This window comes from Xenopus laevis, chromosome 3L (assembly GCF_017654675.1).
Source record: "Xenopus laevis strain J_2021 chromosome 3L, Xenopus_laevis_v10.1, whole genome shotgun sequence".
NCBI lineage: Eukaryota > Metazoa > Chordata > Amphibia > Anura > Pipidae > Xenopus > Xenopus laevis.
The window spans coordinates 148852796-148865742 of NC_054375.1; the positions used below are offsets into that span (position 1 = coordinate 148852796).

At 46.5% G+C, this 12947-nt stretch overlaps 1 protein-coding gene across 2 annotated transcripts; it reads right to left on the reverse strand.

Annotated features, from left to right (window-relative positions):
• Window positions 1–756: 756 nt before the first annotated feature.
• On the reverse strand, window positions 757–8975 carry znf653.L (zinc finger protein 653 L homeolog). 2 transcript variants are annotated; one of them, XM_018242026.2, is made up of 9 exons: window positions 8735–8975; window positions 8474–8517; window positions 7732–7929; window positions 6393–6818; window positions 3620–3836; window positions 2755–2863; window positions 2509–2623; window positions 2323–2422; window positions 757–1677 (listed from the first exon to the last, which is right to left on the reverse strand). In XM_018242026.2, exons 1-9 carry the CDS (start codon window positions 8857–8859, stop codon window positions 1464–1466), a joined length of 1548 nt encoding a protein of 515 aa, XP_018097515.1. In that variant the 5' UTR covers window positions 8860–8975; the 3' UTR covers window positions 757–1463.
• Window positions 8976–12947: the final 3972 nt, after the last annotated feature.

Here is a 12947-nt window from a genome sequence, read left to right on the forward strand (position 1 = left end):
TAATCTCTCTAATGATTTATTTACCAGTAGCTCTTTCCAGCTGACAAGAGGTCACCCATTCCGATTAGAAGAAAAGAGGTTCCAGCTAAATATTGGGAAGGGGTTTGTTACAGTGAGAGCTGTGAAGATGTGGAATTCTCTCCCTGAATCAGTGGTACAGGCTGATACATTAGATAGGTATAAGAAGGGGTTGGATGGTGTTTAGCAAGTGAGGGAATACAGGGATATGGGAGATAGCTCATAGTACAAGTTGATCCAGGGACTGGTCCCATTGCATCTTGGAGTCAGGAAGGAATTTTTCTCCCTCTGATGCTTCAGTTGGAATATTTTGCCTTCCTCTGGATCAACTGGCAGTTAGGCAGGTTATATACAGACTTAAATGGTTGAACTTAATGGACGTGTCTTTTTTTTTCAACCTAACTTACTATGTTATTATGTATGTTACATGCTAGCGCTGCACTCACTGCTGGTCCCAAGTCTTGAAACAACGTAAGCAGAAGATGTAGAAGACGACGCCACTTCCCACAATGCCTTGCATCCTTCTAAACAGGCCAGTGCAGCAGAGGCAAGGTGATCTGTTTATTGGGCAAATTGTATTTTTGGGTTTACAGCCCTGTATTAGGCGGAATGTGAATTCACTGATTGTAAGGCCCCTGTTACGTCTCAAGTAGGAATGTCCTCAATGATTTAAATCCAGTTTAACCGTTTAACTGTGCTACGTTTTCACATCTGGCCATTCTGCACACAACACTGGCGCATGTTTAGCCACTTTTAATCAGCCAATAAAAAGCAGAGGAGTAGATGGGAACTAAATCCTAGTCCGTTTCAATGCACAGAGCAAACCGTGCCATACAGAGGGTTCCAGGGCCACATTTTCTATACAGGCGTTGAAGGGCCCATTTGCAAGGGTGTGTGGTGTGCTATATAACAGAGGAAACGATGCCCCTGTTGGACACTTGCTTTACGATCCAGTGGCAGAGATGATGGGGGCAGGGAGGTACTCCTTTACTGCAATCAGGAGGGGGGCAGGTCCCGGGTATTAATCTGGCGCTGAGCTGAGCTCTTTCAGGCTCTTTAGAAAAACTCCTGCTGTTGGGAATATTATTTTTAATGAACTAATACTGAACATCAGTAGAAATAATAAATACAGGGTAGTTTACCAAAAGCAGAAATGGGGGGAGGGAACAGGCACTTCAAGTAGGCCAGGGTGGAATTCATACACATCCTCTAGTGCAGGGCAGCGGAGATCTGTTTAGATGCCTCACGCCCCTCGGCTAACACTAAGTGGGTAAGCAATCTAGGGGGTGATGTGTGGGGAGCCTGTAACGCCCCTTCTGGTAGTACTACAACTACGCCATGTCCAATCAGCGCTCCTTCATTCACACATCAGGGGTGGCCGCTGGGCTCGTCGTGTCCCATACTGATGGGTTATACACAGTCTGCATCCAATGGAAGCCAAATGCTCAGGACGGCAAGGTGTGAGCGCCCCCAGCTGTCGCCTCGGTTGCCTTCTCCTCGGGGTGACTCTTCAGCTTATGAAACTTCACGCTCTCCTTCTTCTCAAAGCGTTTGCCGCAGTACTCGCAGGAGAAGCTGTAACTGATCTCTTCCCGGTGCTTCCTCCTGTGCCAGTTAAGGGAGGCCCGTTGCCTGCACTGGTAGCCGCACACTTCACACCTCCGGGGCACAAAGGGGAGAATACATCACGGAACTGGACACCCCAACCCCAGCCATACAATGCAATCTAATCTAGTTTATTAAAGGAATTGTTCAGTACATAAATAAAAACCGGATAAATAGGCTGTGCAAAATTAAAAATGTATCTAATATAGTTAGTTAGCCAAAAATGTAATGTATAAAGGCTGGAGTGACTGGATGTGTAACATAATAGCTAGAACTCTACTTCCTGCCTCTCTATTTACCCAGTTTTTATTTTTACACTGAACTGTTCCTTTAAGGATACATTAAATTAGGGATGCACTGAATCCACTATTTGAGATTCGGCCGAATCCCCAAATCCTTCGAGAAAGATTCAGCCGAATACTGAACCAAATCTAAATTTGCATATGCAAATTAGGGCCTGGAAAGGAAATTGTTTTGTTATGAAAAGTCACGTGATTTCTCTTCCTGTCCCTAATTTGCATATGCAAATTACTATGCAGATTTGGCCAGGCACAAGGATTCACCAGATTTGAACCCTGGATTCGGTGCATTCCTACATGAAATGTCTGCTCACATACACACACCGCTTTACCAAACAACATGTATACACAGCACAAGCAGTAGGGCAACCCCTCCCCGCTAATACACAGCTTCACTTACTGCAATGGGGTCTCCCCGGTGTGGGTTCTTTTGTGGACCTGCAGGTGACTTTTCCTTTTGAACGATTTCCCGCACGTTTCACAGATAAAATCCCGTTCCCCTATGAAAGAAAAAACGGATAAATGATGTAGAAAGGCGGCTGCCTCTTTGCTGCTCCGAGAGATCACCTGTATGGGGTCCGCGTACCTGTGTGGATGAGCATGTGCCGGCGCAGATGATTGGTCAGGTAGAAGCTCTTCCCACAGCCCGGTTCAGTACACACTTTCGTTCTGCCCTTTTTGTGAACCAGATTGACATGGTTCTGTAATAGGGACGAACAGATTGTACACAAATATACAATAAATTTGATTTCCAATGAGCTACTGACCCACACATCTATTAACAAGAGCCATGTATAACCCACCACAATGATCCAAAGAAAACCCGACACACCTGGAAACTGCTGAGAGCCCTGTAAACCTGCGAACAGCCCTCATACTGACAGTGGTACATCTCAATGACACCATCTTCATTTCTCACCCGGTCAGGGCGACGTCTCTTCCTGCGTGAGACATAAATGCCCACAGTTAAGATGGCTGCCTGCCCAAGTCTTTGCCCCTATCAAATCAGGACAGTACACCAGAATCAAAAGGCGTCAGACAGCGACTGTTGCCCAGTTATTAACCTATTCTGGCAATGCTGAATCAGTTCAAAATGAATAGATGTTACATTTAAAGACAGGACATAACAACATGTATCTCTTTAAAGAAGTTAAAACTAAGTAAGCTTTATCAGAAAGGTCTATAAATACACCAGTAAACCCTCAAATAATGTTGCTCTGAGTCCTCTGTCAAAAGAAACACCACATTTCTTTCCTTCTATTGTGTACTCATGGGCTTCTGTATCAGACTTCCTGTTTTCAGCTTAAACCTCCAGGGCCAGAGCATGCTCAGTTTGCTTCTCTCTACCTCTCTGCTGTAATCTGAGCCCACATCTATGAGTGAGCAGGGAGAGACTCAGGCAGGAAGTGATGTCACACCAAGCTAAAATGGCAGCTGCTATCCTAAACAAACAGAGAGAGCTTCTAGAGCCGTTTACTCAGGTATGGTAATGCATTCTGCAGAATATAGTGTAATAGTTTGCACTATTGTGGCTAATCTATTGGCAATACACTGCTTCAGTAGCTTTCCTTCTCCTTTAAACAAAAGCTGCTAACTCCCATGGAATCAAACGTACACATACAGAGAGTTACATATTGAAGGTGGGAGTGAACACAGCCAAACACAAAAAGGCACAAAAAAACTCCCCCGCTACATACTTCGCAGGTTCCTTTTGAGGTTCCGGAGTATAATCCGATGTGTAGTCGGGGTCTTCTACAAACTCTGGATCATCATCGTCGTCATCATCCTCATCATCATCATCCTGTTCATGTAGAGACTCATCATAGGCGATATGGTGGTAGATCTCTGCTGCATGGCCTGCTGTCACTACCTGCTGTGAACAGAATTCTTCCTCTTCCTCATCTTCCTCCTCCACTGAATGGAAATAAATAAACTTACTTATTGAGTTCCTTGGCTTCAACATGATCCAAATTCATATTACAAGAATAGGTGCCACCCTACAGTGAGTAACATCATCCCTAATAATGTCCAACTACAGTGGTGTGAAAAACTATTTGCCCCCTTCCTGATTTCTTATTCTTTTGCATGTTTGTCACACAAAATGTTTCTGATCATCAAACACATTTAACTATTAGTCAAAGATAACACAAGTAAACACAAATGCAGTTTTTAAATGAGTGTTTTAAATGGGTTTTTATTATTTAGGGAGAAAAGAAATCCAAACCTGTGTGAAAAAGTAATTGCCCCCTGAACCTAATAACTGGTTGGGCCACCCTTAGCAGCAATAACTGCAATCAAGCGTTTGCGATAACTTGCAACGAGTCTTTTACAGCGCTCTGGAGGAATTTTGGCCCATTCATCTTTGCAGAATTGTTGTAATTCAGCTTTATTTGAGGGTTTTCTAGCATGAACCGCCTTTTTAAGGTCATGCCACAACATCTCAATAGGATTCAGGTCAGGACTTTGACTAGGCCACTCCAAAGTCTTCATTTTGTTTTTCTTCAGCCATTCAGAGGTGGATTTGCTGGTGTGTTTTGGGTCATTGTCCTGCTGCAGCACCCAAGATCGCTTCAGCTTGAGTTGACGAACAGATGGCCGGACATTCTCCTTCAGGATTTTTTGGTAGACAGTAGAATTCATGGTTCCATCTATCACAGCAAGTCTTCCAAGTCCTGAAGCAGCAAAACAACCCCAGACCATCACACTACCACCACCATATTTTACTGTTGGTATGATGTTCTTTTTCTGAAATGCTGTGTTACTTTTACGCCAGATGTAACGGGACGCGCACCTTCCAAAAAGTTCAACTTTTGTCTCGTCGGTCCACAAGGTATTTTCCCAAAAGTCTTGGCAATCATTGAGATGTTTTTTAGCAAAATTGAGACGAGCCTTAATGTTCTTTTTGCTTAAAAGTGGTTTGCGCCTTGGAAATGTGCCATGCAGGCCGTTTTTGCCCAGTCTCTTTCTTATGGTGGAGTCGTGAACACTGACCTTAATTGAGGCAAGTGAGGCCTGCAGTTCTTTAGATGTTGTCCTGGGGTCTTTTGTGGCCTCTCGGATGAGTTGTCTCTGCGCTCTTGGGGTAATTTTGGTCGGCCGGCCACTCCTGGGAAGGTTCACCACTGTTCCATGTTTTTGCCATTTGTGGATAATGGCTCTCACTGTGGTTCGCTGGAGTCCCAAAGCTTTAGAAATGGCTTTATAACCTTTGAAATTGAACTCAGGTGTGATAAACCACAGTTAAGTTATTTTTTAACAAGGGGGGCAATCACTTTTTCACACAGGCCCATGTAGATTTGGAGTTTTTTTTCTCCCTTAATAACGTAAACCTTCATTTAAAAACTGCATTTTGTGTTCAATTATGTTATCTTTGACTAATAGTTAACGGTTTTTGATGAGCAGAAACATTTAAGTGTGACAAACATGCAAAAGAATAAGAAATCAGGAAGGGGGCAAATAGTTTTTCACACCACTGTATATCACCCTCCATGCCCCACAATTACCTTGTATATATCACCCTGCAGTGGGAGGGACAGACTCCATGTCCCATAGTTCCCTCCTGTCTGTGTCACTGTATCACCCTGCAGTGGGAGGGTCAGACTCATGTCCCATAGTTCCCTCCTGTCTGTGTCACTGTATCACCCTGCAGTGGGAGGGACAGACTCACGTCCCATAGTTCCCTCCTATCTGTGTCACTGTATCACCCTGCAGTGGGAGGGACAGACTCCATGTCCCATAGTTCCCTCCTGTCTGTGTCACTGTATCACCCTGCAGTGGGAGGGACAGACTCATGTCCCATAGTTCCCTCCTGTCTGTGTCACTGTATCACCCTGCAGTGGGAGGGACAGACTCCATGTCCCATAGTTCCCTCCTGTCTGTATCACTGTATCACCCTGCAGTGGGAGGGACAGACTCATGTCCCATAGTTCCCTCCTGTCTGTGTCACTGTATCACCCTGCAGTGGGAGGGACAGACTCATGTCCCATAGTTCCCTCCTGTCTGTGTCACTGTATCACCCTGCAGTGGGAGGGACAAACTCATGTCCCATAGTTCCCTCCTGTCTGTGTCACTGTATCACCCTGCAGTGGGAGGGACAGACTCATGTCCCATAGTTCCCTCCTGTCTGTGTCACTGTATCACCCTGCAGTGGGAGGGACAGACTCATGTCCTATCGTTCCGTCCTGTCTGTGTCACTGTATCACCCTGCAGTGGGAGGGACAGACTCATGTCCCATAGTTCCCTCCTGTCTGTGTCTGTCCCTCCCACTGTATCACCCTGCAGTGGGAGGGACAGACTCATGTCCCATAGTTCCCTCCTGCCTGTGTCACTGTATCACCCTGCAGTGGGAGGGACAGACTCATGTCCCATAGTTCCCTCCTGTCTGTGTCACTGTATCACCCTGTAGTGGGAGGGACAGACTCCATGTCACCATCTAAATTCCATAAGCATGCCATCTCTTTAGCCTATTACCTGTGACTAAGCGGCTAGTGTTCTGAGGGTGAGTTCGTGTGTATGTAGTCACGGCCTCCATTGCTGTGCACGTCTCATGCTCTTCACTATCTCCATCTGCCACATTAAGCTGGATCCCTTCAGCTGTCAGTGCCTCGTAGCCAGGACCAGCAATAATGATCACCTGAGAGGGGCAACTAGCAGCCACAACGTGTCCCAGATCCTCCTGAGACACCCCCCCAAACAGCCCACCTTCTTCTGATCCTATGGGGACACACACTACAGTTTCTGAGCTCTCAGAAGTCTGCGCCCCAGATTCAACGACACTCTCAGAGAGGTGGGGAAAGCTGCTGTGCACTGGATGTGCCAAATGATAGACCTCAGGTGATTGCTCCACAGGGGCTGAGCTTGATGAGGAATCATCAGAACTGGCACCGTCATCGCACCCTGTGGGGAAAACAAGAAAGCAAATCAGGGCAGATCAAATGGGGGGCAAGTAATTTCGTACATTGCTTATAAAAATAAGTAGCAATCAGACAAAAGAAACCTCAAGCACCAATGTGATTGTTTTTAACTACATCTCCCAGCATGCTTAGTGATTCTACCAGAAAGAACAGATCACAACACCCATAACAATGTTGTTTTTTTTTGTTCACACAAACATTTCTGACTCTTAAAGAAGAACTAAACCCCAAAAATTAACATATATAGGCATATTTTATATAGTGAACTTATTGCACGAGGCTAAAGTGTCAGCTTGTCAATAGCAGCAATGATCCAGGACTTCAAACTTGTCACAGGGGGTCACCATCTTGGAAAGTGTCTGTGACACTCACATGCTCAGTGGGCTCTGATTGGCTGTTGAGAAGCTAAGCTTAGGGCTCGTCACTAATTATCCAGCAGAAAACGAGCTTCCCTGGCTGTAATATAAGCTGATGCTACAGGTTTGCTGATTATTAAATTCTGATGCTAATTGCACTGGTTTCTGTGCTGCCATGTAGTAATTATCTGTATTAATTACTAATCAGCCTTATATTGTGACATTTCTATTCTATGTGTACTGTATATTGTGAGTGGCTCCCTAAGCTCAGTAAGTGACAGCAGCACAGAGCATGTGTAGTGAATCAGTAGAAAAGAAGATGGGGAGCTACTGGGGCATCTGTGGAGACACAGATCTTTACTGCTAAAGGGCTGTGGTTGCCTTGGGCTGGTACAGAAGCACAAAACATAATGTACAACATTTCTAGCTACTTCTTTAATTAAGAGGGATGTTGCACAGGTTCTGATTCAGCCTAAAACTGCTACTTTCATGAGAATGTGCACTAAAGGCTTCTGTTGGGAAAGTGTTTATAGTACTAGCCTCTCTGGTTCATTGCCTTGAGGGGGCAGCGCAGGTCCTGGAAGTATCGGTGGCCTTCCTGGCACTGCCACACAGCGGTGGTATACACAACGTGACTAGTGTCCAGCTCAGACAGGGCAGGCTCATGGGGGCAGTGGGTCCTGTGGGCATGGTACCAGGTGGCGAGGCTCAGCAGACTGTTCACACAGCGTCTCCTCCCTACAAGACAAAAAGAAAACATTATATATAACACACAGACAGTGCCGCCAATCTGAGCCCTGGCTAAAATATCCAGAGTGTGATATTTCAGCAGGACCACAAGGGCTATAGCTTGGGGGAGAAATCATTATATATGTACAGACTCTTAATAGGACTGGACTATAGGATAGGATGGGCTTCCCCCTGTATGTAGGGGGCAAATAGCTTTCTTCATAAGTAGCCTAGTGGCACGGCTCCCCAACCCATAGGGTCAGGGCACACGCTCAGATTCGGGGAGATTAGTCGCCTGATGAAGAGGAGATTTGTCGCCAGGCGACTAGCGTGGGCCCATCCCATCCAGCCAATTCCAACTAGCGGGACCCATCCTAGTCAGACAATCTGCCATATTGGGGGCCTCTCCCAGCCAACCAATCAGCCTTAGCGGGGAGGGCCTGTCCCAGCCAATCAGCTCACCCCAGTGGGGTCCTTCCCAGCCAGTCAGGCCTAAAGGGGGAGGGGAAATGACGTCGCCAGCAGCCCGCCCCAGAGGATGCCGGGTACTTACTGTTTTTGGGCAGTTTTCCAGTCTGGAGCGAGTCGCAGGGTTTCCTATAAGAGACAGAGAGTCAGTAACAATCAGGTGTCCCCCGCTGCCAGTCCCATCCCGCCTCACCCGTGTCTCTCCAGAGCCAGTAGATAAGCGGCCAGTTTGGCATCACTCCACGGCTCTTCTCCTGTCTCTGCTGCACCGCCGCCTCCTCCTCGCTCCCTCCGCAGGACCCAAGCGCCGTGCACCTCCCCCAGATACACCCGCCTGCAGTCATACTTCTTCCGCGACTCCAACCTCCGCCGCACTCGGTCTGTATCCGCCAGTCTGGGCCTCCCCCGAGCCTTGGCCCGCAGCTCCTCCTCTTCGTCCGAGCCCAATATCTCCACTACTGGAGCAGCCATTGTGCACCGGCTGCCTCCCTCCTCTCGCACCGGAAGCGATTCCCACACCGGAATAACGCCCACTTCCAATCTCACGATGGCACAGATTTACTGAGCTCCGCCCACAGCATGGCAACGTCACCGCCCCTTTACCAATCAGCGAGCAGAGCGCCAAGTTGCCTTGTTTGACAACAAACTGCATTTCTATAAGCAGCAAATAAAGAAGCGGGAGTTTCCATCGTGTCTGACAGAAATAAGTCACCTGTGTGTGAGACACAACAAGAATGTGACTGTGTGTGTAGATAATGTCTCTGGCTGCAGCAGAAACACTGAGACATGTTGGGGCCACATATAACAACATTAGCATGTCCCCTTCTTCTTATCATATAGTCAGTGCTTCTCCTATTCCCCCTGTGCCTAAAACATGGGCAACTATTGCAGCAGTGCCGGCAGGTCTGTGGGTAGGACAGGGCCACCATTAGGAGCCACAGACAGGACTTGTATATAGAGAACCTCACCTGCTCTTGCGCATGAGCCAATGGCGTCCGGTTACTAAAGTGCGGGAAATGTGACTTTAACTTGTCTGAGCCTCAGTCACTGACAAACTGTTCATCTTACTTGGGCCAAACCATTTGATTGCAGGAGGCCTCACCGTTTCTCATGTTGATAAGGAGCAGCGCTGCCAGGTGTCAAAACCAACCAAAGTCGCCTACACAACCAGCCCATAAACTGGCCAAGAGGCACTTCAAAAGTAGCCCAAAAATAGCCCAATATGTGCAGTGAAAAAAAGTCTAAACAAATTAGAATATAGATATATAGATGATATATAGATAGATTGATAGATATATAGATGATATATACATATATAGATATAGATTGATAGATATAGAGATTGATATAGATTGATAGATATAGAGATTGATAGATATAGAGATTGATAGATATAGCGATTGATAGATATAGATTGATAGATATAGATTGATAGATATAGACATGTGGCAACCCGAAAGGCTACACATGTATTGTTATTGCTACTTTTTATTACTCACTTTTCTATTCAGGTCTCTCCTATTCATATTCCATCATAATCAAATTGAATTCAAAGGTAAACAACCCATTTAAGAGTTGTGCCAATATCTATGTACCTAGGGTATGGCCAGTTAGAGTTTCCACCTTTTCTGGGGGAAAAAATACCAGCCTTCCTATATATTTATCTTTTTTCCCTATTAATAACATTGGGATCAACCATCAGGCCGGTACTATACAGGCAAGGTGGCAACCCAAGTCCACGTGCACCTGCCCAGGAAGATGCTTAATATTCATAGTAAAACATTGTGTGTGTTAAGGATTCACAGACAGGAGACATTATTTCAAGGTGTTTTATTTGCAGAAAGATTGAAACGGCAGCAAAAACAAATCCAGGTACAGGACGAAATTCCAGGGCAGGCGGCAGACAAGGGACGGGACAAAGGTCGGAACGGGCAGAGTTCATACAAGGTCAAAAACAGGCTCAGGTCAATACCGGGAAATCCAAAAATCAGGAGTAACAAGGAGCAGGGAAGAAACAGAGCAGGGAAAACAAGACAAGATTCACCAGAATATTTCAGGAACCAGAATATTTAGGGTTCTTAGTTTTAGAAGGGTTAGTATCTTTTTTTGGGGAACCATAAACCTCTGGTAGCATAGTGTTCTATATAATTAACTTTTATCTAACCTGTAATGATGCGCTGGCCAGTCTGAAACCCACGGAAACCACAGATCAGGCAGGTTTGGTCCGACTTACACACAGCCGACCTACCTGTGCCGACTTCTTTTTCCAGAATTGTTTGTTTCTAGATGTCCGTCCCCTTTCATGACATCAGAGATGGGCGGGTCAGGCGCCAGTCTATAAACAGAAGTGCCGGCCAAGTCTGGGCCGGATCGACTTTTTGTTGACCCACACATTACTGCTAACCCGGGTCTGTCCTCTGTTACCCCATTCACTCATCCAATAAGCTACATCAAGCCCCACCCTATCCATGAATACATACAGTGTTGCATCTACAATACCTTCCAAAGTAGGATATTATCTGTCAAAGGAACTGTATGTAATAAGGCACACAGAGCATTGCGGCAGTATTCCCTCTTACCATCATCAACATCAAAGCTGTTATTATCACACAGGTCTTTGTCCAGGTCCAAGCTCAGAGGATATTATAAGCACTTCTTATTGTCTATCTCTCCTACTGAAGAGACAGGAGTAAGTGCTTTGCTCACTTCCTGCAAAAAAGGTGTTCCATGAAGGCTTCCAAATATTATGTTTAGGGTTGCCACCTTTAAAAAAAAAAAAAAATACCGGCCAGTGGTGGGGCAGGAATTAAGGGGCGGGCCATGATGCAAAAGGGGCGGAGCCGGCGGCTGTGCCACAAAAAGGGGCGGGGCCACATCGCCCAAAGATGAAGAAAATGTATGTATTCACCGACGGGCAAGGGCTTTTGTAAATGGTATTACAAATTACGGCAGCTACATTGCCGGTAAATTTGTAATACTGGCCCCGGCAGGTGTTTTACCGGATAGGCAGGTAAAATACCGGCCGGGTGGCAACCCTAATTATCTTTAAAGGGATACTGTCATGGGAAAACATGTTTTTTTTCAAAACGCATCAGTTAATAGTGCTGCTGCAGCAGAATTCTGCACTGAAATCCATTTTTCAAAATAGCAAACAGATTTTTTTATATTTAATTTTCAAATCAGACATGGGGCTAGACATATTGTCAATTTCCCAGCTGCCCCCAGTCATGTGACTTGTGCTCTGATAAGTTTCAATTACTCTTTACTGCTGTACTGCAAGTTGGAGTGATATCACCCCCTCCCTTCCCCCCCCTCCCCAGCAGCCTAACAACAGAACAATGGGAAGGTAACCAGATAACAGCTCCCTAACACAAGATAACAGCTGCCTGGTAGATCTAAGAACAGCACTCAATAGTAAAATCCAGGTCCCACTGAGACACATTCAGTTACATTGAGTAGGAGAAATAACAGCCTGCCAGAAAGTAGTTCCATCCTAAAGTGCAGGCACAAGTCAAATGACTGGGGCAGCTGTCCGACAGGCTTTCCCGATCGATATCTGGCTTAAAGTCAGCAAGATGCCAACTTTAAAAGGTTAGAAAGTCTCGTCAGATCGCGGCCGCATCTTTTCATTGATACTGTCCCTCGATCTGACCTCCTGTTTGGCCTTCGTTCTGATCCGAACGTTGGGCCCCAGTGCCCACAATCGGTTGGGCCCGATATTGCCCACTTCAATGTGGGCATATCGGGGAGAAAAATGAGCGGATCTCTACGTCTATGGGTACCTCAATGCTAGTGGGAACTGTTACCTTCTATTTGCAAGATCTACCAACAATGTGCAAGTGTTCTTTGCCATCAAAACTTTTCTCTATGCAGGACATCTGGAATCACAAGTGACGGTGAGCCCCTCACACACACATTTCGGGCCGATGACAGTAGGTGGGTGTTAGAAAACTCGTATTGTAGTTGAGCAGGCACTTGGTTCTTGGTTCTATTAAGGCATAGCGTTACGCGTTTCGTATATCCGCAGATACTTAATCAAAGGCTCCCTATAGAAAGTCGGGCAGATGTCGATCAGGACCGCATTGGTTCGTTGATCCGACTGCCCATATTCTTCTCATTGCGATCCGATCATTGAGCCCTAGGGCCTATGATCGGATCAGCCCGATATCGCCCACCTCAAGGTAGGCATATCCGGGAGAGATCTTGGTATGGCCAGCTTTAGGCAAGGGTTTCAGCTTGGCACAAATGCAGCGCCAGATTCGCTGGGCGGGCGCCCCAGGCCATGCACTCCGCGCGGTCCTAGTGCCCGCCCGCACTACCACACGCTGGCGCATAAGCACCAGCGTGCGAGCGCCGGAGCAATGGGGAGCACAGGCTCCCCACAGAGCGGCTGGGCGGCATGCCGCCCCCAAAAATTGTGCCGCCCTAGGCCCGGGCCTATGTGGCCTTGCCACAAATCCGTGCCTGCACAAATGCCCCCCATAGCTGTCCATGAATAATGTAATGGGATGTGGGTATATAGGAAAGGATTTGTTGCACACAGCACTAATGACCAGGCT